This window comes from Peromyscus maniculatus, chromosome 5, assembly GCF_049852395.1.
Source record: "Peromyscus maniculatus bairdii isolate BWxNUB_F1_BW_parent chromosome 5, HU_Pman_BW_mat_3.1, whole genome shotgun sequence".
Taxonomy (NCBI): domain Eukaryota; kingdom Metazoa; phylum Chordata; class Mammalia; order Rodentia; family Cricetidae; genus Peromyscus; species Peromyscus maniculatus.
The window spans coordinates 75,849,304-75,876,633 of record NC_134856.1 but is presented as its reverse complement, the minus strand read 5'-3'; the positions used below and the strand labels follow the sequence as shown (position 1 = coordinate 75,876,633).

Below are 27,330 nucleotides of genomic sequence, written 5' to 3'. Positions count from 1 at the left end.
TGGCACAGTTATCAAACCATTTTTAAAGGATAAAATATGAATTACCAAACTGATAGTAGTTACAATTGGCATTATATCAATTCAAGCTAAGGGGATTATACCGTCATTTATCCATTTATCTTTTTCCATTTGCAAGCTATCCATAATAACACTATACAGGTCCTAACTCTCTGCAACGTGATATTTCCAATTTTTGACATGGGAAAGAATTTTTTTTATAACCCAGTTCTCCTTTTAAGAATTCCCAAGTATCTCACCATGTTTTCTGACAATTACAGTGAAGGCTGATCTGTGCAGGGTAACCAGCTTCAGTGACAATATTTGGCAGTGTGAGTAAGGAGGGAGGATGCAGTGGGGTACCCAGAGCCAGGTTAATCACATGCCTGGGCTGGGGCCCACTGCAACTGCTCATGTGCCATGTGGGGAGGGAGAGTGAGCCACATGATGAGAGGGAAATGGACAGGGAAAGCCTGTGTGGCTGGAACACAGCATGGGAGGGGACTGTGTGTCCTGATATGAGTGGAGGTGGGTGGCTGCCCAGGGAGGGCAAGGAAAATGCTGCTGGATGTTGCTGCTATACTGCATGGCTGGTGATGCAAGGCCTGGCTGAAGATACCTGCCCATGCAGCAGAGGGCTGAGGGGTAATGGTGTGTGAGTGTACAGCACAGCCTGAATGACAGAGCTGCCTTATGGTGGTGGTGGTAGTGCAGTTGTGACAGGTCCACAGCCCAGGCATGGTCTAAGCCTCCACATTGGGTACCAGATATTTCAGCTTTTTTTTTCATTTTTCTTTATTAAGAAATTGTCTACTCACTCCACATGTCATCCACAGACCCCCTCCCTCCTCCCAGCCCTCTTTCCCAAATCACCCCACATCCCCACATCCCCCAAATCGAGGTCTCCCATGGGAAGTCAGCAGAGCCCAGCACATTGAGATTTTTTTGTTTTATTAATAAATAATACTCAGGAGCTAGATATTAGGGTATAAACATGATAGATCCATAGAGCAAGGTAGTAAAAGATCAGATGCTTTCTTCTCTACCTTCTCAGATTGAAAGGGTCCACAAATATTTCCAAGTCCCTCCTTGTACTTCTCTGGGTCTTTCTATCTTCCTCTAAGTCTAGCAGAAAACTCTATTCTCACAACAGTAGCCCAACAGGTCCTTTAAAACATAGATAATAAGATCATGCCTCCACTATCATCAAATCTTCTTAAGATTCCTGTCTCATTCAGATCAAAATCAGGAAGAATAAATGATTGGCTCCCTTAGACTTCATGATTTCCCTTTCTATGGTGAGATTTTATGTTCCTCAACTATACACAAAGGCCTCCTACTTAGTTTTTATTCACTCTATCCAATTCAGTTCACAGTCTGGACTTTTCCACATGATTTTAACTCTTCCTGGCATATGCTTCCTCTGGGTGTCCATTTACTTCCCTCCGGTGATTTTTTTTTCCTGTTCTTTTCTCAAAGTCTGCTTATTCAATAAATCCTGAGAACACCACCTACATAGATTCTTTTCTGTCATTTTCTATCTTTGGTCAATAAATTAGAAAAAATATTTTCTACACACTACCTGTTGCCCTTATAGTGAAATTTTCTTTTCCCCAATAGTAATTGTAGTTGCAAGAAAGCAGGCATATTATTTGTTGGCTGTTTTGTCTCTAGCAACTAGCCAAGTAGCAGAATGTTTAAGCATAATAATAAATATTTGCTAAAGGGATAGATAGATAGAGCAGTATTCATCTTTTTGGTGTTTAAATATCTTATGTATTCTATTTTATTATTTCTTAAATATTAAATGCTTCCACATAAAAATACCCTATTGTATATCAGGCAAATTTCTTGAAAGACTATTCTCATTTACATATAACCACAAATTCTACTTCTAGATCCCAAGTATGTTACTTAACTGAGAACAAGAATAGCAATGGTATCAATTTCTGATTCAGAGCTCTGCAAAACTACCTGAAGTCCTAAGATGTGGATCTACATTCCACATGCTCTGCCTCTATGGAACCAGAGCTGAAGGGCTTCATCCCTCTCTAGGATGTCTGCTGTTAAATCAGAGGACAGAGGAAAGAAAGCACAGTTAGAGCCCATATTAGTATATGATGTACATACATTTACCCACATCTGTGGAGTTAAGCCTGGCAGTGGGTTAGTAGTAAGTATCATCAACCTACCAGGAGACTGGTAATGGCAGAGAATATATAACTTCCTGTCCAGATAGGGAGCTTGTAAATAGGCTTTGTAATATAGCACAAGAATGTGTGTTTTGTATAATCTTGCATCATTTTTTGTAGTTTAGGGATGGGATGGGAGCCCAATGCATGCTAGGCAAGTATGTCAGCACTGAACTACAGTCCCAGAACAATCCTATAGTGTTTTCAGTGTTGAGAATGATTTTGCTCCTTCTGAGGTGGCTAGATGTTAACTGCTGAGCAGAACTCTTAAGTTTACTGTCTAGCCTTATCTTGAGAAATGAAGAGAGAAGTTACTCAGATGGATCTAGCTCTTGAGCCCATGATATGAAACACTAGCATACTGATAATCAGATACACTAACCCTGCAAAAAAGAGGCAATGATTTCTATTTTACAATTGTAAAATATTAATTTACAGAACACAAGTGACCCAGATGACAGTCAAACTTCGGCGCAGGAATGGTATTGCAGTCTAAATTTATCTGATTTTAATGGCCAGGGTTTTCCCTACTTAACTTCCTGGTTTGGACTTAGAATCTTTGTGGCTTTGGGGACACTGAAGAAGAAAAAAGAACACAGAAAAGTAGAGTGAATCGTCGCTGAAACTCTAGATTCCCCAATTATTCTGCTAAATTCATTCTGTGGCCAAGGTAGTCAGAGTGGAGTGGCTGGAGGTAGAAGCAGAGATAGGAAGTATCTGTTACAGACCATTAGTCCCAATTTTCTGGTTCAAGTTTGGGGAGAAAAATATGAAACTTTAAAAACTGTCTGAAGCCGGGCGGTGGTGGCGCACGCCTTTAATCCCAGCACTCGGGAGGCAGAGGCAGGCGGATCTCTGTGAGTTCGAGGCCAGCCTGGGCTACCAAGTGAGTTCCAGGAAAGGCGCAAAGCTACACAGAGAAACCCTGTCTCGAAAAACCAAAAAAAAAAAAAAACTGTCTGAACTGTTTGGCTCTGTGATAGCTTCATAACAAATGAGAATTTTTGTTCAAACCACAAAGCTCCTTGAAGCTGAATGTTCCGTAAAAGAATATCATCTAGTCTTTTGTTCAATGAACACACACAAAAATAAGACTTAATAATATATTTCTATTCATACTTCTCAGCCGTTTTTCTTCTGTTATCATGTTAAATAAGGTAGGATGAATGCTTGTAGGTTCATGTTTAGTCATCATTTTGCTTTCCGAACTAACTAAACTATCATTCTTTGTTTAGTGATACATTGATGTAGAATTAAAATTAAAATTCATGAAAATACAAGTGCAAGTCATTGAACTAATTTCCAAAGTGCCTATGCTTTCTGTATCACCTATTAATTTGTAGAATGGCTAAAAGGGTAATTATTCTTTTCTCTTGCCTCAGTTCCAGCCTTTCTTTCTCCATATTTTTCTTTCTACTTTTCATGATAACATTTTTATCCAACAACCCCAGGCTGAAATTCAGCTGTAACTTAGACTTCCCTTTATACTTGTCCATTAGCAAATTCTGCCGACTGCCACTTAGAATAGTTCTCACCTCTCTTCTGTCTGTTCCCTTATCTCTACCATGACCCTCCTCCTAGACAGCAGTATTACATTGCAAATTTCTCAGCTCCAAGCATTCTCATTTGTTTTTCCTCAGTAGGGTTCTCATTAGCTTAATACTTTGTTTTTTTTTTTAATACTTTGTTCTGTATTATCATCATTTGGACCCTTTTATTTTCTAATTTCTTAGATGTATAACACTTTATTTTATGCTAGTAACAGTTAACTCCAATTCTACACAAATCAACCATTTTTACTCAATATTTGTTTTTATGTCAATGTGTCCATTCTAATTATCAGTTAGTAAAACTGCCAGAATACTGATAATATGTGATTATCAGTAGTTAAGGCATTTATTAGCCCTTCATTTTCCCCTAGAAATCATTACTAAATAAATTTCGTGTTTCACAATTCATGTGTTAAATTGATAATATATACTAGCTATTAATAATTAGTAATTTTCATAATGTTCACTATCCCTTCATACATATCATCATGCTACACAATCAATAGGCTGTTTTGTTGTTTTTGAAATGGTTTGGTGTGATTCTTGGCATCCATACTCATTAGCATCAATATTTCACCAACTACGTTTGTAAGTGTTGAAGTCTCACATCTTTTGGCAGATTTGTGTGTGTTTCCGTGTGAACAAATGCACAGGGAGAATATCAGTGTCTCTGCCTTCACTTGAGGGAGTTGTCTGTTGCTTTCTGCCTCATTGACATGGAAGTATCTGTCATATTTGCCTTAGATTAACAATAGTTATCATTTAATTATTATTAAATAAATTAAGTCAAACAGTGCCTTTGTATTATTTCTTTCATAATTTGTAGTAGTGTAGAGAACTCAAAAGAATATATATTGTTATGAAGGTTTACAATTAAATATAGAATTCCTAAGTAAAAATCAGGACACTTGTGATAGTGATTATAGGTTCAAATATTCTAGTTTTATCTTCTTTAGTATAAGCTACAGCCCTATAAAGTAATATATTTTATGTTATATTAATATGATACATAATATATAATATCCTTATTTTGTATATATATGCAAAAAACGAGCCAACACAGATGTTCAATTTAGCAATTTAATTGATTTCCAAGAGTAAAATTGGTTAAATAACAACTTTCTTTAAAGGTAAAACCTTTAAATTTGTTTATCTCTAGTTGAAAGAAATGCTAAAGACTTTTGGATAGATATGACTGTTTCAAAGCTTAGAATCTCCAATCTACACATGTACAAGCAACCTCTATACTTAAGACTCAAGAAACTACATGGGAAATAGAGACAGAAAGATTGTAAGAACCAGAGGACCAGGGCATCTGTGATGAGATAGTGTCTCCTTTATATAATAGAAATTTGCACCCATGAAATCCTGACTGTGTGGTCATCTAAACAAGACTTTCACAATGACAATACCAGCTGACATCCCAGGGTGGCTTGGGAAATCTCATGAGGCCCCACCCCTAGTTTAAGAGCTACAGCCAAGTAATCTAAGAGAGAGATTCAGTCTTCTCCTGAGATGAGTCCCTGATATGTTATCTAATCCCAAGAGGTCAGCCTTAAACACATATACATATAAGCAACATAAGTAGACTTGTGTGTGTGTGTGTGTGTGTGTGTGTGTGTGTGTGTGTGTGTGAAAGAATACTAATTAAAGAGGTCATGAAGTTGAGAGGGAGCGGAGGGTATGGAAGAAGTTGGGGAGGGGAAAGTGTGTGGTGGAAATGAAGCAAATACAGTACTCATACCATTCACAAAAAATAATAAAACGAATGTAAATGCTTAGATTTCAGGTGGAACTCTTGTCAGCTGCTACTTCTTTTTCTTCACATTCATTATCATGTTCATTGCAGTAATATTCACAATAGGTAAGATATAGAATCAGCCTAGATACCCATCAGCACATGAGTAGATAAAGAAAATTGGTATCTGTGTGCAAATGGATTATCATAATCTGTAAAACAAAAAATGGAAACTATTATTTTTAGGAAAATAAATGGAGATGAATGAGATCATATGGAGCAAAATATGCCAGATACAAGTCAAGTATTGTATGTTTTCCATAAATTATGTGAGCACCCTCCTGGCCTTATTGCCTTCTTGTATCTCATGCTAAAATAGATATGCAGTATTAAAACAAAAACTATTTTAAATTGCTAGAGGGAAAAAGCATCCATGGGGGTGGGGGGTTGTTTATAGATGGCGGAGATTTCACTTCACTGAGGGACCAAATTTATCCACAGAATCATCCATGTCCTATTCCTTGGAGATCTCCAGAAATATCTGCTGAAGGGTCATTGTGAGAAGCTGCACTACACTTGATTGAACTTCATCAACTGTCTCTAGTTTGAAGAAGGCTTCTGTTCTGGTCTTAAAAGGGGATTTAGCTCAGTGGTAGAGAGCTTGCCTAGCAAGCGCAAGGCCCTGGGTTTGGTCCTCAGCTCTGGAAAAAAGAAAAAAAAAAAAAAACAACAATAAAATAAAAAAAAAATTGTTTAAAAAAAAGTGCCAGGAAAATGCACAACCTTTATCCCAAACACTCTTTCTACTTCTGATCACACTTCAATATAATAGAATGCCTACAGATATGAAATTTTCATTTGATTCATGTTATAAAGCAAACAAATTTTGGAAGACTAGATTTTTCTATCAATCATAGGAAAATAAACTGCATGATATGTCATACTATGTAGCAAAGATCTATATTGTGATTGTTATGAATCAATTCCAAACAGTAAATGTAGTAGGATTTCGTTGTTGTCGTTGGTATTGTTGTTTGAGACAGGGTCTCTAAACACTCTGGCTGGCCTGGGACTTGCTATGTAAAGAGAGGCTGGACTCAAAGTTATGCATTTGCCTGCCCTGGCTTCCCCAGTGCTGGGATTAAAGGTTTGCACTATCATACCTGGCCAGCAACTGCGTTTGAAACTTTGCTTCTCTTTACAGAGTTCACACACACACACACACACACACACACACACACACACACACACACACACACACACTTTATTATTTCGATCATACTAAATGGAGCTTTTTTATTCTGAGTCTATTCTGTCATTGTATTTAGTGCCATAGGAAATACCTGTACCCTGACCCTGGAGGTGTAGATAGTTCCACATTCTCAATTGTGTGAATATTGATTAAATTTAAGCTCAAGTGAACTTCTAGAATTTTAAATGAAAGTCATTTCTTAATATAAAAGGTCACAAGCAATGCATATACATTGTTATCTCTAGAGAGACACAAATAACAGCTCTGCAAATAAAGTCACCAGTTATATCTAAAGCTGGTAAACTTTATCAAGGACTAAGGGTGATATGATAGTCCTTCTGTTTACTTAATGATCAATGTGGGAATGGCTGCAGGGAGAGAATTTTAGCATGAAACAAGCTAGAAAATCTGTTTTATCAAAAAGAATTTATTAGTGTAGCCTGCAGTTTATTGTATTTGTTGCAAGGAATTCGCAGAGCAAGGAGTTAGAACACTGAGTCCATCTGGAGCCTGAGCCATCAATTTAGGAAATCTTCCACATGACAGATGTGCAGGTGGTTTGGTTTCCCCGTGGCTTAGCGATGCGGAAGAAGATCAGATCAAACCAAACTAATCTCTGCTTCGCGGTGGGGTTGGAAAACAGCCATTTGTATGATGCCTCTGCAATTTTTGTTTCAGCTGAGAATCTCCTATTGTGTCTGTTTATTTCTTTAAAGAAACAAACCTATTTTTACTACCAATTTAGACTTATTCTTCGCAGTTATAGTTCAAAACACAAAATCATAAAATTTTCAATGAACTGAGTGCTTGTGTCCATTATAAATTAGTAGACTGAAATCCTCATCCCCTGTCTGATGTTATTTAGAGATGAGACCTTGGGGATACAGTTCAGATTAAATTAACCCATAAGGCAGGACTGCAGATGGGATTCATAGCCTTATAAAGAGAAGAAGGGAAGACAAGATTGCTGTAATCTATGTGAGAACTCTATGTTGACATTACTCAGGACAAAGGTCTCCTCCCAAATGAGACTAAAGAACGAAGCAGAGAATGGACATGACTGAACTTGAAGATATACCATTGAACAGCAGTGTTCAAGACTAGCTGGTGCCAGTGAAAGAACAAAGAATAAACAATATAGAATAGAGAGCTGTAAATAAATGAAATATGGAGGAAAATCTCTCTTCACACAAATTCTGTTGCTTGGAATCAGTGAACATCTCATGTGAAAGATTGAGTCTCTGCAGTGAGAGACTCCACAGAGCCCTCTCATCTGGCTTGATGCAGTGCACCTAGGTTTTGAACTATCTTTTGTTTAAAGACAGTGATTTGTTACCTTTTGTTTAAAGTCAGTGATTGATACCTTTTGTTTAAAGTTGGTGAATCTTATCTGAGTTTTTCCTGAAGGAATTTTAGAGCCTTTGCAAAACTTAATCTTAAGAGAACCTGGCAAACCAGGAGGTCTTCTGGATGAGAAATGCTTAGGCAAATGGTTCCTTCAAACAATCCAAATAAGAGGTTTTGGTATGTCCAGATTGACTTGCTAGGGGCATTATTTGTGTAACAATAAAGGGAGGCTTTTGCAAAGTCAGGAAAGGCTAGTCCATCGGAGCTGATTCCCCCTGCTATTTTTGCTAAACCTAAAATTACACTCTGGAGTGACCCTCTTTTTTCAAAGGACCTGTGCAAAACAGAACACCAAGCCTCCACATAGATATACGTCCTTCACAGAAAATTAACTCGAAATGGATTGAAAACCTACATGTAAAAGTCGCTGAACTACAAAACTCATAGAAGATGAAATAAAATCTGAAGGACATTGGATTTAAAGATAATTTTAAGTACAGTAACAAAAGGCATGAACTGTTAAATAATGTATTACTTACCTAGATTTTATTAGAATTAAAACCTCTTTATCTTTGAAAGATACTGAAGAATGAAAAATAAAATAAATTACATGTTGGGAAAGGCATTTGTGATAAAGGAGTGTTATTGAAAACATCCAGGGAACTTTCATATCTCAGGATTAGGTAGGTAATGAAACTCTCACTTTAAATTAGTGAGGAGGAAGGGGGCAATGGTCGAAAAATACGTATGTGTATTAACATGTCATAAAGAAACCTATTTTTATAATTAATATATGCTAATAAAAACAGTTAAATTTTTAAAATAAACAAGAGATCTCAACAGATCCTTCCTCACAGTTATAAATGGGACAAATATGCAAATGAAAATATGTTTATCATACATCATTAGGGAATTGCAAATCAGAATATTGATGTATACCACACAGATTTTAGACTATTCAAAATCAAAAACAAATGATATCGCATACCAGAAAGGATGCAGATAAACAGATATTCTCATTCTTACAGTGAGAATATCAAATAGTATGACCATTTGGTAGCTGTTTGGATTTTCTCATAAAAGAAAATATCTCTACCACAGATTCACTAATAAAACCCTAATAAAACAGCATTTACCAAAAAGAATATTTATATGCATATAAGAACTATACATGGATAGTTGAAAATTTATTCATAATTGATAAAAATCTGAAGTAATCAAGATGCCTTCTGTCAGAGAGTGGCCCACTCCACTCTTTCTTCACATGCATTCTGTTACTCTTGTTTCTACTCCAAACCTTCCTCAGGATGTCTTTCTCCATCTTCTTTGCCTCTTCTAATTTTATGACCTAAATCATCACCAGCCAGTACACACATCTACACATACATAAAAGTGAAAATAAGAAATCACGTTATTACTAGTTTTCTATACTAATTACTTCTCATTGTGATTAAAATACCACAGCAATCTCTCCATACCCACAAGTAGTATGTTCCAGGGTCTCAGTGAATGCCTGAAACCTCAGGAAATATTGAATCACATAGAGAGACAGATAATTACATAGAGTGTGCTGGTTAATTTTTTTTTCAACTTGACACAAACTATCACTTAGGAAGTGGGAACTTCTATTGTTAAAAACCACCTAAGCAAGGGAGGGTTTATTGGAGTTCACAGTTTAGTTGACACACCATGCCTGCAATCAGTCCATCTCTGGTGTCAGAAGGTTGTAGCCGCAGCTTCTTTCATGGCACTGGCCAGGAAGCACTGAAACTCTGCTGGGGCATAAGTGCATTTGCCCTACAAGGCTTGCTGCCATTGACTGGGCCACCTCTGCCAGCTACACCATGCATCTCGAAGGTTCTACGATCTTCCAATATGGCATCGTCAATCAAACAAGGAATAAAAGTTCAGAGATGTGAGCCTGTGAGGACATTTCACACTGAAGCCATAACCATCTTTAGAGTGATGACATAAAAAATGTGGGACTTTTGGGTGATAATTAGAATGTAAAAATCTACAAGAACGCACAGCACCTCTATGAAAAGACAAAAGGGAGTTGGCTATTTCTTTTCATCCATGAGGACACAAAGAGAAAGTGTTCATATGTAAACCAGGAAGTTAGTTCTTTCTAGATTCTAATCTATTGACACCATGATCTTGAATTCCCCATCCTCCTGAACTGACAGTTAAATGGTGGTTGTTTATGCCCGCAGACCATGATATTGTTTTATAACAACCTTCCTCAGACAGAAGATGAAACTCAATGACATTGTGTTAAACTGTTCTAGGTAGTCACAAAGGGCCAAATACTTCATACCTCTACTCATAAAAACTATGATTTGTATGTGGATGTGTGGTTTCCTTGGAGGCATTTCGGAAGGAGCAGATATAAAAATAGGATATGGGTTTTCCTGTGTCTCTCCCTCCCTGATTCTTCTTCCTCTTTCCCTCCTTGTCTTTCTCCTTTTCTCTGAGCATAAAGATCTGAAGCTATTATTTAGTAACTATTCCTTTAGTGTTGTTTGTGGGGTGATGCATATTTTATATTATTTTCTTAACATATTTTAATGTTTAAAATGGTTCATTATTAAAAATAATTTTGAAAAAGAGAAAAAATGAGGATGCCATTCAAGTTGAAGCAACTACATTGTAGTCTTTTATATCTGGAGTTTCTAAATCTCTGAACTTGTACAAATTTCATAGCATGACACTTAACCCATTGTGCTTCTGTCTTGCCATGAAATACCCGTAATATTAGTAAACCAAAAGCAATGGTTAGATGTACATTCTATAGCAAATACTAATGTAGTAAAGGATAGTTTGTTTGAGTTTAAATTTAGCTTCTATATATGAATCCAAGATGAATAATTGTAAATAGTTTCCTATAAGTATGTATAATGCAAAGCTATGCTAAGAAAAAGAAAGCATTTATGACCCACTGCCATCTAAGCTTTTATTCTTCTAGGATATCCTGAGTTTGGAACACAAATTAAGGGTCTCTCTTGAAATTAACATATTTTCAAATGGATGCCTAGAGTAGATCTTACAGCACATTAAAAGAGTAAATGATATGGATGTCTGTGGTAATCAGCTCCACAGCCTAGGTCCTAAAATAAAGCCATATTATCTAGCATGTGGACCATCATGTACTAGAGAATAGGATCATGCCATCACATCCTGATTTAAATGAAGGCAAATGCTGATAGGACCCTAACCAAGTATGTTGCCTTATGGATAACATTCTTGATACAGAATATACAACTCAGAATTTTCAATGTCTCTTCCTCCATGAATTTTAATTGTATTGTGTTTTCAACAAAACTGCAGGAATGAAACATTCTCAGGAAGGTCATGACCCATTTCATGGTTAAATTCATTTCAGGTTGGAGTTTGTTTTAAATACTTTAGGAGGATGATCTACAAAAGAATTTTCCTTGATATTCCAGTGAAGCATATGAAATCAATCTGGGCATGAAATGCTTTGTAACATTCAGTAAATTATTTCATATACCACAGCAATCTCTCCATACCCACAAGTAATCTGTTCCAGGGTCTCAGTGAATGCCTGAAACTTCAGGAAATATTGAATCACATAGAGAGACAGATAATTACATAGAGTGTGCTGGTTAATTTTTTTTCAACTTGACACAAACTATCACTTAGGAAGTGGGAACTTCTATTGTTAAATTGACTCCACCAGTCTGGGTACTGGGCATGCCTATGGCAGATTTTCTTGATTGATGATTGATATGAGAGGGTCCAGTCCTCTGTGGGTGGTGCCACCCCTGAATAGGTGGTCCTGAATTCTACAGAGACGTTAACTGAGCAAGTCAGAGGAAGCAAGCCAGTAAGCATCATTCATCTATAGCCTCTGCTTCAGTTCCTGGATCCAGATTTCTGTCTTGACTTCCCCTGACAATGGGTAGGAACCTGTAACCAATAAACTCTTTCTTTACCAAGTTGCTCATAATCATGGTGTTTATAACAACAGCAGAGAAGCAAACCAACTGATATAGATAGATGTGGTATTGTATTCCCCCCAAAAAAGTTCTTATTAATAAGAACTTTTTAAGATTCATGCTACAGATAGATATAATGATATAAGTATGAACATAGGTAATACAGATTTACACGACATTTTCTGATATGCTATATACCTATGATACATTTTATTTTATTTTTGAGATTATAATATAATTACAAGGCCGGGCGGTGGTGGCGCACGCCTTTAATCCCAGCACTCGGGAGGCAGAGCCAGGCGGATCTCTGTGAGTTCGAGGCCAGCCTGGGCTACCAAGTGAGTTCCAGGAAAGGCGCAAAGCTACACAGAGAAACCCTGTCTCGAAAAACCAAAAAAAAAAAAAAAAAAAAAAATAATATAATTACATAATTTACTTCTTCCCCTTTCTCCTTATACCCCTTATGTATAAACCTTTCAAACCTCCATATACCCCTATGTTCTCTGTCAAATTCATGGTTTCTTTCTTATTGTTTATATATATACACATATGTATATGTAATATTGTATATACACATACATATATATATGAAAATACAGCCTACTCATTCTGTATAATGTTACTTGTATCCAAGATTAATTTTAATTTATAAATTGGGTATGGGAAGAGATTAATAACTTAAAATAGAAAAATTTAACAGTATATTACATGGTTATATGAAAATTATAGCATTTTTCCCCCTTCAAAACACCTATGATACTGTACTAACCCTCCTCTTGTGACAATATGGATGACACAATGGATATGGGAGGAAGTGAAAGATGTGATCACTAGGACACTGTCATTTGCTGACTTGCATCTGTTTCCAGTGATCCTGGGTCACTGAGCCTCAGCTGATAGCTATTGTATGCCAAGCTTAGATGACTGACGTCTCAGATCTATATAGTTGAAAAAATTTCTTTCTTTTTTGTTTGTTTTTCACAGGCTTTGGAAGAGCAGGGCTGTCAGAAGTTACTGTTTTTCATTTATTCATACTTGTTTGATTGTGTATGTGCACATGTATGTGTACCTATGTACATGGAGCCCAGATATCAGTGTCATGTTTCTTTCCCAATCACCCACTACCTTATCTTTGGAAACAGGGTCCATCGCTGAACCTAGAGTTCACCAGTACAGCTAAACTAGCTGGCTAATGGGCCCCAGGGAAGGAATTGGTCTGTCTCTACCTGTCCAATTCTGGAATCCCAGGCAAACACTGCCATGTCAGGCATTTTAAAATGAAGGTTCTGGGGAATTGAACTCTGGTCTTCAAGCCTGTGTAAGCACATTACACATAAGCTCTCTTTCCAGCCCCATCTCTTTCTTTTTAATTCATCTAAGTGATGCAGAGGGTCTTCGTCTTCATCTGCAAACGATGCTACACACACTTTCTAGTCTTCATTTAACATGTTTGTATGTTTTTTTTAAATATCTTTGAAAACTCCTATTACACCTGCTTGTGATTTGAATGGTCAGCTACTGGTTCCTTTATATTTTCATGGCCAGTAGATTCTGGATAGCCAGATACATTATCTAATAAAGTTTTCAATTCCATTCCTTCTTGTTTCAAATAGCATTCCACTTTTGGAATAGGATCTTAGTGGAACCTTTCCATAAATGAAATGGCTGTCACCATGATTTCTAATAATGTAGTCAGGATCTTGGCAGATGACTCTCATTTTTTGTTTGAGAACATGTGGGCTCTTCACTCCACACTCTTCTGGTTTAACTATGTATCTTTCACTGTTGCCACAGTATAGCAAGGTCATTTCTCCTGTGTGTTATGTCTAAGTCCTTCCTTTGCACCCTATCAACATAGACCTATTAGAAAGATTCTAAAAAGCATGAGTTTATCAAAGTTGAGAAATCGCTTTGGGTTTATTCTTTCTCTATAATCAACTTCGTCATCTCAGCCACAAATGTGTCAGCAGCTTCTCTATTGGCAAGCATAGCCTCTCCAGTGATTTGCAGGGTATCAGTCCACACCTATGCCTGAATCTGTGTAACCATCTCTTTCTTACAGAAAAGGGCTTGTTTCCCTTCACTTCAGAGAATCCTTTTGTCAGGTTTAGTGCTTGATAACATAACGGTGTTTTCAGTGGGAACACATTTTCTGTTCATTTCTTCTCCTTGCAAATTTGATATCATTTCCATATTAACTGAACAATTATCATGCATTCCGATCATTACTATTTCAATTTTGGATGTGACAGCAAAATTAAACAGGTTTTTCCTTCCTTATTATAACTTCAAAAATAGAAAATTTGTTCTCAGCATAGATCTTAGCAATTTAAGCATACATTTTAATTTTTCATTATTAGGTTAGTAACTTGGTTATTTTCATTTTGAAGGATAGCTCTATGTGTTTACCTTGGAGAAGCTGAACACAAGTGCTACTGTGATGTAATTGATATTGTCAATTTGATACCTGAGTTTTATAACTGAGATGGCTACTAACATGACTAAATAGATTATATGGTATGGATAGGCTGGACAAAGTGTGATTCATGTCCAAAATAAAATGATGCATGATTTCATCATGCTTTTCAGAATCATATGCAATTTAAAACTTACAGATTGTTTCTGGAATTTTCTATTAAGTGTTTTCAGACTACAGTTACCTGGAGGCAACAGAAACCAAGACTGCAAATAATTTGGGGGTTAGGAATGCTACAGCAATCCTCATTAACTTTACCTCAAAATAATTTTTCATGACTGTTCTTTTTGATTCAAACTGTCTTTTAACCCCTTTAAAGTAATCAACATTTCAAACACAAAATCATTTTATTGTTTTATTTTTCTCAAATTTTACGATGATACTGGGTTCATCTATGTTTAACGGTAGATGATAATTTTTTTTTCTCTAATTTTGTGTGACGTTGACACGGGTATATCCATCTGCAGGAGGCTGAACTTGCTGCCTGATACAACTTTTCTTCTTCATCCATTAATATTGAATTCCTGTCTTGAGAGAGAAAATTCTTCATATTTCGTTATAAACCCTTTCCCTCTCCTTTACATATCTTGTATATTTTAGCTCACAGCTTAACAGTCACCCAAGTATTAATGATATTGCTAATCTCTACTCTATTAAGCTAGAATGCAATTCCTTTAACTGTCATCTCTCTTCACATGTAGCCTGAGTTCAGCTGCCTAATATTCCTGCCCTTCCTCCACTCTTATGTACACTTCCTGGAGAAACAGCAGCAATGGATCAGTGAGTTTGTGAAGAGAACGTGAATGTGTGCTCCTGGCTCCCCAGTTATTCTTTTCTTTTAGGAAGTGAATTGTGATAAGAAGCATAAGATTACTCAGTACTTTCTGGCTATATTTTCATGCAGGGTAGTTATGTTTCCAGGAACAGGTTTTAACTTTGGGATGCTCTTGTTTCCATGTTTTTCACTGTGGACCTTATCTTTTTATATGCACAATTTTCTCCAGCACTGAGTTCACACCTAAAACTTTGGGGTTGTACTCTGACATCTGCCATATACTCAGATAATTCTTAGTTGTCTCAGAACTTCAGCTGTGAAATGAAGTACTGTTGTTAGGCTTTCCTGAAAATGTCAACAATATCCATAACACCCAGTCCTGTTGATCCTAGCTGTGTAAAAAAAATCAGGCTCTTGTTTACTGTTCCCTAGCATCTTTGCTTTGGTTTATTACTTTCCCATATAGCAGAAACCATGGGACTCTTTGGTTTCCTCCATGTCAAAGTCAGCTTCAGTACATCCTTTATAGCAATGCTAAGAAGGAATACATCTTGAAATAGAAATTTCCTACCTTGTTATTTCTCCACAGCTTATTGAAGTTATTCCAGACATAATTTTGTCTCAAGTGACTCTTTTTCAACTGGTATCTACTATTGTCAACTTCTATTCTTAGTGACTCAACAGTGTACATTCTTACTATTTGAAAATGTACTCATGCCAAACTTTCATAGTACTCAAAACAAGGAGAAACAAAACATTCCAGTCTACCCATCTTCCACCACATAGATAATCCTTTAATTGCCTATAAAGACTTTCTATCCTTCATTCATTGGATTGATGAACTTATCATTCTCAAAGAGTTAATTTGGGCCCCACTTTGCCAAGAATTCTTTCTTAATTTCCATATCTTATATGTGTTTTCCCCCATGTTTTTCTAATAAACAGTGAAACATTCCACTTACTTATTTGTTTCTGCATTCTATTTTTTGTTCATTCTTCCACTCATTTGCTCATTCATCCCTTTACTTGCCTACGATAGTGAACATGTCTACCATACACCACAATTTGGGAATTGTGCTGTGGATGCAGGTTAAATGGACAGGTATGCAGAGTCATCCTTTACATCATCAATGCACCCTATGGAATTAATGCAATGCACGTTTGATGTCATTGCCCCGTAATGGAATTTCTTTTGTACCGTATTTTGCTTTAGACTTTGCTGTATCTACCACTGCATGATACAGAGTTGTCACTAGGATGTTTTATCAAACAACTTAATACAAAATTAATAAACTTCTACAAATTCGTTCTAGTTTCTATAATTTAAGAAGATAGAAACTTACTTGTTTAAAGCTTTTTAAAAAAGACTTCTGGTTGGGATCTGTCCTGAAAGTTTGAACTGACAGAAATAACAAAGATAAGATTCATGGGGACTGTAAAAGAATAAAGTTGTGTGTAGATTTTTTGGTTTTGGTTTTGTGTAGTATACTTGAAGTTCCACTAAGACATTGGCTCTGGCTCTAGATGCTAGCACCTACCACTGTCTCAGCTCCTACTCAGTTTCCAAGATGTTTTATGGGATTTCGCTTTAACTTGAATTTGAGTCACCTTTCCTTTTTAATCATTGAAATCTATCAAATCTTTCACCTACTTTTGTGATTAAAAAATATTCAGGCTTTCTGCCTTTGCTAAGACAAGGTCCCAAAATTTAAGTTCTGAAATGATTTTAACACAGCAATAAATACTATCAAATATCCCTCATAAAATTGCATAACATAATTAGAAATACCAAGCTTGCAAAACATATAAGAAAACTACAAGGCATGCTATATGATGCTTCTGTGTTATTTCTTCTCAAGGTAATTTGCCAATGGACATTCCAAGTCCACCAGAAACTTCAGTTCCAGTGCCCTTGCCTCCAAACAACTGTACAGATGATGAATTTGTCTGTAGGTCTAACGGTCACTGTGTTGGAAAAATTCAGAAATGTGACTTCAGATATGACTGCCCTGACAAATCAGATGAGTCATCTTGTGGTAGGTGAATTTCTAACTTCTGCATGTTTTATATGTAAAACTTATGTTTTTATGAATTATACCTCTTCTGCATCTACCCCCACTCCAGGTATTTCTATATATTCAAGTGAGAAGTATTTAGGAATGGGCCACTATAATACACTTAAATGATTAACTATTTGATTTTTCCCCCAGGAAAATGCACACAAAAATAAAGAGTACTATAATGAAAATGTTGATAGATCCAAAACAGAGAAAAATACATGCTAGCCTAATCTCAGCATTTTATAGCCTTATGTCACAGAGTTTTCAAAATGTCTTATGGAAGTTTATTCATGTAAGAATTATTTATGTAAAAATTATGCTACAATATTTAACATATATTTTTCTATTTATCTGAATAGGCAAATGTCTTCATTGAATGTTTTAGATATAAACCTGCTGTTTTCATGAACTGTACTGTACCTCTTCTGCATCCATCCTTCCCTTAGGTATTCCTATACTATCAAGTGAGAAGGATTTAGGAATGAGGCATTATAATACACTTGAATTAGATTAACTATTTCAAATTTTTCCCTAGGCAAATGCACACAAAATAAAGCATACAGTAGAAAATACGTTGAGTTCACAAGAAGAGTAATTTTTGTACATGTGAGATGTGTTCCTATGTCTTGGTAAAATACAGTTCTCATTTATTGGTACCTGCCAATTCATGCCTCTTCTTAAATGGATCAGCAACAGAGTATTTAATTTAAAATTGAACTTTACAGCCAAAGATACAGATGGAGGAACCAAAATTAATGGATGCCTGGGAGGTGAAACAGAGTCAGACAGAACAAATACTTTGCAGTATCTTTTCCTTGTATGCTTTAAGTGACTGGTATATACATTTACAACACTACAGTATTGGTCAAGAGTCTTCATAATAAGGATTACAAACATGCTAATGGCACAAAGCATAGTGAAATCCTCATCTATCTTTGTTAGTGTGTCAAGAAGTTTAGGGTTTAAGAATTTTAGTGAAAGCAAATTTTTTTCACTTAACTTAGAAAAAATTCTTAATGTGTAGCTATCCCACAAATCTAGACTACACATCGTCAATTCAAAGCTGGTGCATGTCATGAATGAGATGGCTGTAACTCCTTCAAGGTGTCCTGGGATTTATAGTATATTACGTATCACAAATGGAAGATACTGAGATGGAAGATGTGGTACCCGGACTTCCTCATGGGAAGCAACAAAATATATGTGAGCAATAACAGCTCTAAAGGTTTGCAAAAGAACCCAACCTATTACACATAGTGAATGTTCTTATAAATACAGTCTGCAGTCTTCAACTTGGCCAGTTTAGTATTGCCATTTCTTATTACATGATATCTAACAGATTATTCAAAAGTAATAATAAGTATTTTCTCATTTTTGATGTCACAGAGTCTCTTTGATTTGAATACCTAAGATTTTCAAATACACTGTATGGCCTTCATTGTCTGTATCTTTGTAAGATGAACTATTATAATGGACTTATTTATAATTTACAGGTTCAGAATCTCTAATATATTTTTAAAAGTTTTGTTATGACCACTTACCATGACACCTGCCATTTAAATATATTTTCATTGGTATATATTATTGTTAACTGTAGGTACCATGACATATAGTAAATCTCTACATTCTATGATTGTTGGTTGCTGTTTTATGTGAATTATTTTACAAGTGAACAGTTCTTAGCATTTCAGCAATGTAAAGAACTATTATTGAGTCTTAATCTCTTCACAAGATAAATATACACAACCAATATTAATATCAGAGTTTAACACCCAAATGCCATGTATCACTGCACATTTTGAAAAGGGTTATATTATACTTATCATGATAATAAATATATAAACTTATATATTTAAGGTTTTCAACTGTGGCACACCATGACTGTTAATGAATTCAGAAAAATGATTCGATGTCAGGTTTTCTATAGCACACATAAGAACTCATTGAATTGATTCTGTTTTTACTCAAGCCATAGTGATTTTAACATAGATGGATACATGTACACATTTAGCAAGAGAAGGAAGAGAAAAAGGAGGGAGGGAGAATTTAGAAAGCATTTTTGCATGAAATTCATTGGAGTTCTAATTATTTTTTTTTACATCAGAACGCAATCATTACAAGAGTCTTAAAATCTTTAAAGGTAATAAGACCAATATAAATGTTATTGTAAACCACATTGCTTTGAAATCAAATGCTTTTTAATTTACACTGACATCTTCAGGATTAAGCCAAAGTTAAGCAGGATATTACCATGGAAAGAGAAGAGCCAAGAGGTCAGAGCTTGAAGGTCATTCATGCAGCAAAAATGCCAACTGTGAAGAGATGGGAAATAGATGCTCTAGGAGCTAATTAACATCTCACCTCCTAGAGTGAGCACAGTGTTAATATATGCATTCATTCCCACATGTTACTTTCTATGGAGATTCAAATAAAAATGAACCTCAATTTTTAAATACTTTTCTTGTGGTTATATAAAACATTTGCCTAAATATTTTATTAGTGCTTAAAACTTACAGTATGGGAACTAGGGAGATGGTTCAGTGGTAAAGTGCTTGCTGAGTCAGCATAAGAGCCTGTGTTTGATGCCCAGAACCCACATAAAAGTCAGGTGTGACAGCTTAGTCTTGTAAGCCAAGAGATCCAGAGATCGGAAAGTTAAGATTCACTGAGGCATGCTGACCAGCTGTCCTCATCTAATTGATAAATAGCAGGATAAATACAAGATCCCGTCTCAAGCAAGTAAGTTGAACAGCATCTGAGAACCAACACCCAAGGGTGATATGTGCCATGCACCCACAGGAACACACACACACAGAGATACACACAAATACATAGACACATAAACACACAGACACACACAGACATATACACACACAGACACATGCACATATGCACAGACACACATAGACACACACACACACAAACACATGCACACACACTTTGTAGTATGAATTTTAAAACAAGTATAAGAAAGTACTGCAGAGTGTAAGTTTCCCCTTCCTGACATGCTCATTGTGATTAGCTCATCTTGTCTTTGTTCTGTTTTACTCAAGTGCTGGAGGTTTGTACATTTGAAGAGAGAGACCTATGTAAATGGTACCAGCCAAAGCCAGCAAATTCACCCCATGATTCAAATACATTCAGGTGGGGACTCGGTAATGGGATCAGTATTCATCATGGGGAAGAAAACCACAGACCATCAGTAGATCATACAAAGTAAGTGGCTACATATTTTCAAAGTGTTTCTTGAGAAATATTGTTCTGACTCACCTCATCCCAGGTCAGTGTTATTGTAGAGGTTAATGTAGTGTCCATGAACAAGAGGTTTGAATGCATTCTTTCACACTATACCAGTAAAAACAAAACAAAACAACACAACACAACACAAAACAAAAAAAAAAACAACACTAAAAGCAAATGTGACTGGCAAGATGCCTCAGTGGGTAAGTAAAGGCACTGGCTGACAACCATGAGGGCCTGAGTCCAATCTCCAGGACACAAATGGTGGAAAGAGAGACCAATTCCCACAAGCTGTGCTCCGACTTTCATAGATACACCGTTTTATACAAGCATCTATGTGCAGACATGCGCATGTGCATACATAGAATCACAGACGCACACACACACACACACACACACACACACACACACACACACATACAAACGCACACATATACAATTAAAAACAAGAGATGATTCTGAAATCGCGATAGAAACTAGACACAAGCATAGTATTAAAGTAAAAATATGTACCATTTTAATAACCCTTCTTTGTGAAAAGCTCAGGAATTTGTTATTTATTTATTATTTATTCATGTATTTATTTATTTTTACCTCTGTCTATGGCCTTTAATATTCTAGTCAAACATTCTGCAACTGAGCTACATTTCTACCATAAAACTACTGCTATTTTTTTTTAAGTGTTGAGGCTGATGAGATAACTCACTCAGTAAAAATGCTGAGGAAGTAGAGACAGGCAGAATGTTTTGTCTCCTTGGCCTACTTGGAAAGTTCCAAGCTAGGGAAGGACTTGTCCCAAAAATAAGGTAGATGATGTCCTGAGAAAGGACATGGAGTTGACCTCTGGAATCCAAATACATATACATACAGTTGCATGTATAACCTCATACATGCACCTGTTCACACAAAAATGCACACATACCTGAACACACACACACACATACACACACACACACACACACACACACACACACACACACACACACAAAGTAAAATCCACTCATCATTCTTCTCTCTGAATGCTACCCATTTCTTTCTAAATATGTCTTTCCTTTTTCAGTTAATTTAATTTCCTCCCATTTTCTCCTTATTCTCATTCTTTGTGTGTTTCATACACATATGAACACAGGCAAACATCCAGACTTTCTTCATAGACCTATGACTATATTTTGTCCAGTATTTGGCAAACTATGTGATTAAATACTATCTACAACATAACTTGCATTTTACTATAGGGACATTCCATAATTTATTATTTTGTACCCATTCTTGGACTCCCCAATTAATTTAATTTTCTATAATGATATTAGCTATGAGAAGGTAAGCAGATATAGTGTATGTAGTCTGAGATACATTGTCTTAATGGGGGATTGACAAAGGAATGAACTATGAGTCTAGTTCTCAGTGAGGCAAAGATGTAAAGCATAGCCTGTGAACTACAGAGAAAGTGGAAATGGATTAGTAAATGTTGGGTGGGCTCTTTCTGCATGCAGGACAAATGAAACAGCACTGAGCTGGGGATGCTCAGAAAGAGAGCTCTCTCTCTCAGGCAGACAGTGTAAGAGCAAAGCAGATGGCAATGTCATTTTTTCTTTATTGGATTCACCTTTAAGCCATTTGTTCACAGCAATATTTCTCATTTTTAGAACTATGTGAATGTTTCATACCTTTGAAGGCAAGCTTTATGGCTAGTAGAGCAACCACTCTGTCTCTTGGCTTCCTTTTTATTTTATATATTACATTTTACAAATTAATTTTACCATAGTGACTACGTGTACAAAGTAAAAAATACAAAAGAAAATTGACAGTCTCATGATGACAAAGACTTTCCATTTGCAGTAACCCCAACCCAATTTGCTGGAGCGACCTTAATTTGTTCTAAGATAGTAGAAATGTTCATCTGCACATTTATTAGGCACTGGTTAGTTCGTAAAATAGTATGTTCGCATATTCTATAATCATGCCTTCTATTCTAAAAGGATATTAATTTTTCTTAACAGAAATGGAGATTCTTTTTCCCCAAGTCTCCTGCTCCTCTTCCCCAACTTCCTGGTATATTTGTCTATGATTTCATTTGATTTTGTTTTTTATGTGTTTTGTCTTATATGGGAGATGCAGGGTCTTACTTTGTAGTTTTGCATGGTCTGGAAATTGCTATAAAGACAGGCTGACCACAAGTCATAGAAGTCTACCTACTTCTTCCTCCTGAGTGCTTGAATTATAGGGATGTGCCCAATATCTGGCGATTCCACTTAATTATTATAGTTCAGCAATATTGTGTCTTTTTTTTCAATCTATAGCTACATGTGAAGTGATTTTTACATTTTTCTTTACAGGGACATTAATAGTTACCTCATCTTTTATTTCCTTTGTGTGTTTTGCCTAATCCACTCTTTTAAGTATGTAAGATAACTCATCTTCCCAGACTCTTTTTTTCTAGAAAAGTTGTCACTGCAGCTCTTTGCCAGATAGTCCTCTGAATTCCCTCTGACCTGCCAGAGTTCTTTTTGTAGGCTCCATCTTCATCTACCAAATGAGTACAAAATCCCTACCACTCTAAACCCTATGACTTCCTATCCTTGGCTGGGCCTGCACTTCCTGTATCATCTGGTTTCTTTATGCTCCCTTACTGTTTGTGTATCTCTTTAAATATTAGGGATTTTTCACATGTGATGCCTATTGGGTTTCTAGTAATGTTAAAGTGTAAGATGTTAAACGTTAACTAGAGAACTGAATTAAACTCTGATATGGAACTCTTCAGTGTCATGTGATGAATTTATCACTTGCTAGTACATGTCTCCATGGTGATTTTAAAAATATGTATTGTTGTGAGATATTTGATCATACTATGAAACCTGAGTCTGTGTTTGTGTTAATTAAATAAAATCAACATTGAGTCACGAGGGAGAACCACCAGCTAGTTGAAAGAAAGCGATCATGGAGAGTCAGAGGGAGTCTGGACAGAGAGACACAGGGGAATAATAGGGAGGACTTTGAGTGTTATGGTCCTGCTTGGTATGGAGCAGCAGAAGAGATGCTGTCTTTCTGAGATGCTGGGAAAAAGACAAGGTTGGCTAGTTGCTCCTCAACCTTTCTGAGCTATCAGGTTCTCATCCCAGCCTCTGGCCCCTGATTCTTATTGATAAATAAAATGATAGCATTTAGTTAAAAACTGCATTTGGTGGCAGTGGCAGGAGGTGGATCCCGTGGGAATGTATGCTTTCTAATTTTAAATGGTTAAATATGACTTTCCCTCATGTTTTATTCCTCATGTCCTATACTTAGTTAAAAACAAAACCTTTCCCACCTTAAAATTATATAATTATTCTATTTATGTACAATTATTCTGGCTACTTTGAATCAGGCCCTGTTTATAGTAGTCAGAACCTGACACACTATTTGAAATATTAATTTGGCCTGGGAAGAAAGAAGCCTTACAATTTAAAAAAGCAGAAGAGGAATGTTTTGGTTTGACTCAGTTAAGCATATAAAATTTTTTTAAAGTGACAATGTAATTCAACATTAATTATGACCATATTTTCCCATCTTAACAGGCCCTTTCCTGATTCTCTAGTTTCCATCCTAATTATTATTTTAATTGAGCTTTTGCTGTGTCATTTTCTCATGCCATACTTCTCATCATTTATTTTGTTCTGTTTTTCCAGAGCCCAGTAGCTAACACCTGTCTTCTTTTGTACTCCACAACTGTACCCTGTGTTCACAACCCACAAGCTCTCCTCTTCCTCCTTTTCTAAATCTGATTTCAGGGGAACTTTGCTGAATTCCACAAAGGGAACCTCTGTTTACAGTTTCTACAAGTAAGGCTGAAAGACCCCCCAGCTTCTATGACTGTTGCTTCAAGAAAATATGTTACTCCATCCTTGATCACTTTTTTCAAAGTGGTCTTGTACTCAAGGGAAGTCATCATATCTTCAGCATTTCGTCATTTTCACTGGGTTAAATTTATCCCTTGTTTTCCGAGCTCTTGTTCACAGTTTTTCTTCTGGTAAATGATTTGTTTTACCATCATTTCATTCAAACAATAACAGCAGAGCTGCCCAAAGTTGACAAGTGACACACAATAATAATGTGTTGTTTTAATCATATTTATTAGTTATCAATTAATGAATTGAAATTTCCATATACTACATGGTGCTGGGCTGCTTCTGATTTAAAGTCCATGGAGATACCCAGATGCTTCTCTTGTGTGTGTAAATAAACTCTGTGAAATGGTGAAAGAAAATTTATACAAAGGAAAAATAAAGACCAAACTAGAACTGTACACAAGAGAAGTGAAAGTGTGAGTGGAATATGTCAATACATTATATAAGCCAGCAGCTGGTTTCTATCTATCCCCACCCTCCCACTTCCAATAAGCTACAAAATCCTGGAGGATTCCCAGGGACTACATTTCCCAATCTGTTGCATTGTTTTCGGCTGCCTGGCCAAAGTAAGTCTCCACAAGGAGATAAAGCACAAAATTAAATTCATTTTAAATAAGAACACTTAACAGATGTTGTTAAATTTCTTTACCCACATGACAATGAGCCTTGAAGAAGGCAATGGCCTCAAGCTGACACCTCTCCATGTACCTCTCTCTCTTTCCTGCAGGCTCTATCCTCAGCCAAGGGAGGCTGTCTCTCCCATTCTATGACCTGTGGCAAGCTTCAAACTCCCATTTTTCAAATTTTGTTTTTTATTGAAGAGAAGCTCTGCCCATTCAGAAAATGCTTCTTTTTTTCCTCCTTTCTCTAGTGTGTGGCTCTAGAAACACAAAGGCAGTTTTCAAAGCCATTATCTCAAAAGAATTTTCAAGACCCATATTGAGAATTTAAAAAGATTGTGCCAATTATCCTTCCCTTACACCCCGCTCCCCAAGCTCTACACAAGGCAAAGATCACTTCTGGCTCAGTGCAGGAGAGATCATTTTCAGGCAAGCCCAAGAGGAAAAAGACATGTTCGTATATTTCAAAATATTCTTTCACTTTAAACACTTAATGAGGCAATAAAAAGTCCAGATAATTCAAACTTTGGTAGGAATATGTAGGGAACTTTACACCGTGTATTGGAGTCCTAGTCAAGGTCTAAAAATGTGTGTTTTTCAACATGAAAATAAAATGACAGGCTTAAAAGGCTGATATTTCAAAGTCAATTTTGCTTTTTAAAAAAAATTTGCAGACACTTTGTCCATCTGAAATGAGTTCTATGATGTAAAATTAAGGTTGCATTCTTATTTTTTATTTGTTTTCAGGAGCATGTCACCAGTTGATACAACCAGTTCATTTGCTTCAAATAAATTTGACAGCCCTTGCCCCTTTTAAGGCTAAGCCAATACAGCAGGAAGCTGATAAGGGCTTTTATCCCACATACAGCTTCACAGCTGGCAGGGTGTCTTCCAAGATTGCAACAAGGTAGAAAGCAAGCACTATTCTTAGTTACAATTCAACAAAATAATACAATAAAAAAAATCACATAAAATCACCTGAAATTTGCCTATTTTCTTTAAATTGGGGTTGGGTGGAATCTCATTTTCCTTTATAGTATGAAAATAGAGAGAACATTTAGAAGAAAGTTATTTTCATAGTATTTTGAAAAGGTAAAATAATCTGGTGAGGAGGAGGAAGAAGAGAAGAATGACAAGGGCAGGAGAAAGAAAAGGAAGGAGGAGAGGAGGAGGATATAGAAAGGAGGAGGAGGTGGAGAGGAGGAGGGGAATGAGCAATATGGTATGAATCTGTACCCTTTAATTCTCCAGAAACCACTAGGGAATTTGTCTGGGACCTTTTTCTTCCAGTGAATTTGTTTTGATTACTATGATTTTAGTAGTAGGACACTCACTGGGCCTATGCAGGGCTTGAATATCATGGAATGCTCTGGAGTTTGAACATGCTTGGAATGGTGTATGTAGATTTGGAGGTGTTGTGGAATGATTTCTCCCAGCTTGCAGTTTCCTCTGGTCCCAGAACCCTGTTCTGAGACCTACACAATCAATGTAATTAGTCAGTCCATTAGCTCAGAAGGTGTTACTATAGTATGTGTACTGGTTCATAGCTAAGCACTGGAAGTGTTACATATCATAAAGTATGGCATCCAAGTCTGTTAGGTTTTGCTTAATGCCCATCACATGGTTAATAAACTAAACTAACTAGATAAATAATTAGGAATTTTCCATGAGCATGGACTCATGGCCATAGGCAAAATTAAGTTCTTTATGCTTCCTCATTACACAGAATGATGTTCACTAAAAACAAAAAACAAAAAATAACCTATAGCTAGAGTTTTCCTGCCTTGCTCACAGTCAGGACAAATCTGTCACCTGCCAGTCCCACAGCTGCTCAGACCCAACCAAGTAAACACAGAGACTTATATTACTTCAAACTGTATGGCCAAGGCAGGCTTCTTGCTAACTGTTCATATAGCTTAAATTAATCCATTTCTATAAATCTATACCTTGCCACATGGCTTGAGGCTTACCAGCATCTTCACATGCTGTTTGTCATGGCTGTGGCTGGCAGTGACTCCCTTTCCCTTCCTGTTCCCTTAATTCTCTCTGTTAGTCCCGCCTATACTTCCTGCCTGGCCATCAGTGTTTTATTTATTGACCGATCAGAGCAACAGATTTGACATACAGACCATCCCACAGCACTAACCTGTAGATGTAACCAATCGTATTATTAAAATAAGAAACACAGAGCCAAGGTAAAAGAGAAAAGCTGAGAGGTCAGAGCTCAGAGATAAAATCTT

The 27,330-nt window shown here is 36.4% G+C and overlaps 1 protein-coding gene across 1 annotated transcript in view; it reads left to right on the top strand.

Annotated features, from left to right (window-relative positions):
* Nucleotides 1–27,330, top strand: part of Malrd1 (MAM and LDL receptor class A domain containing 1) — a 602,817-nt gene that overhangs the window by 198,617 nt on the left and 376,870 nt on the right. The window contains exons 20-21 of the mRNA XM_076572692.1: nt 17,146–17,322; nt 20,400–20,562. Of these exons, the coding sequence (XP_076428807.1) occupies nt 17,146–17,322; nt 20,400–20,562 (340 nt within the window). The remainder of the gene's footprint in view (nt 1–17,145; nt 17,323–20,399; nt 20,563–27,330) is intronic.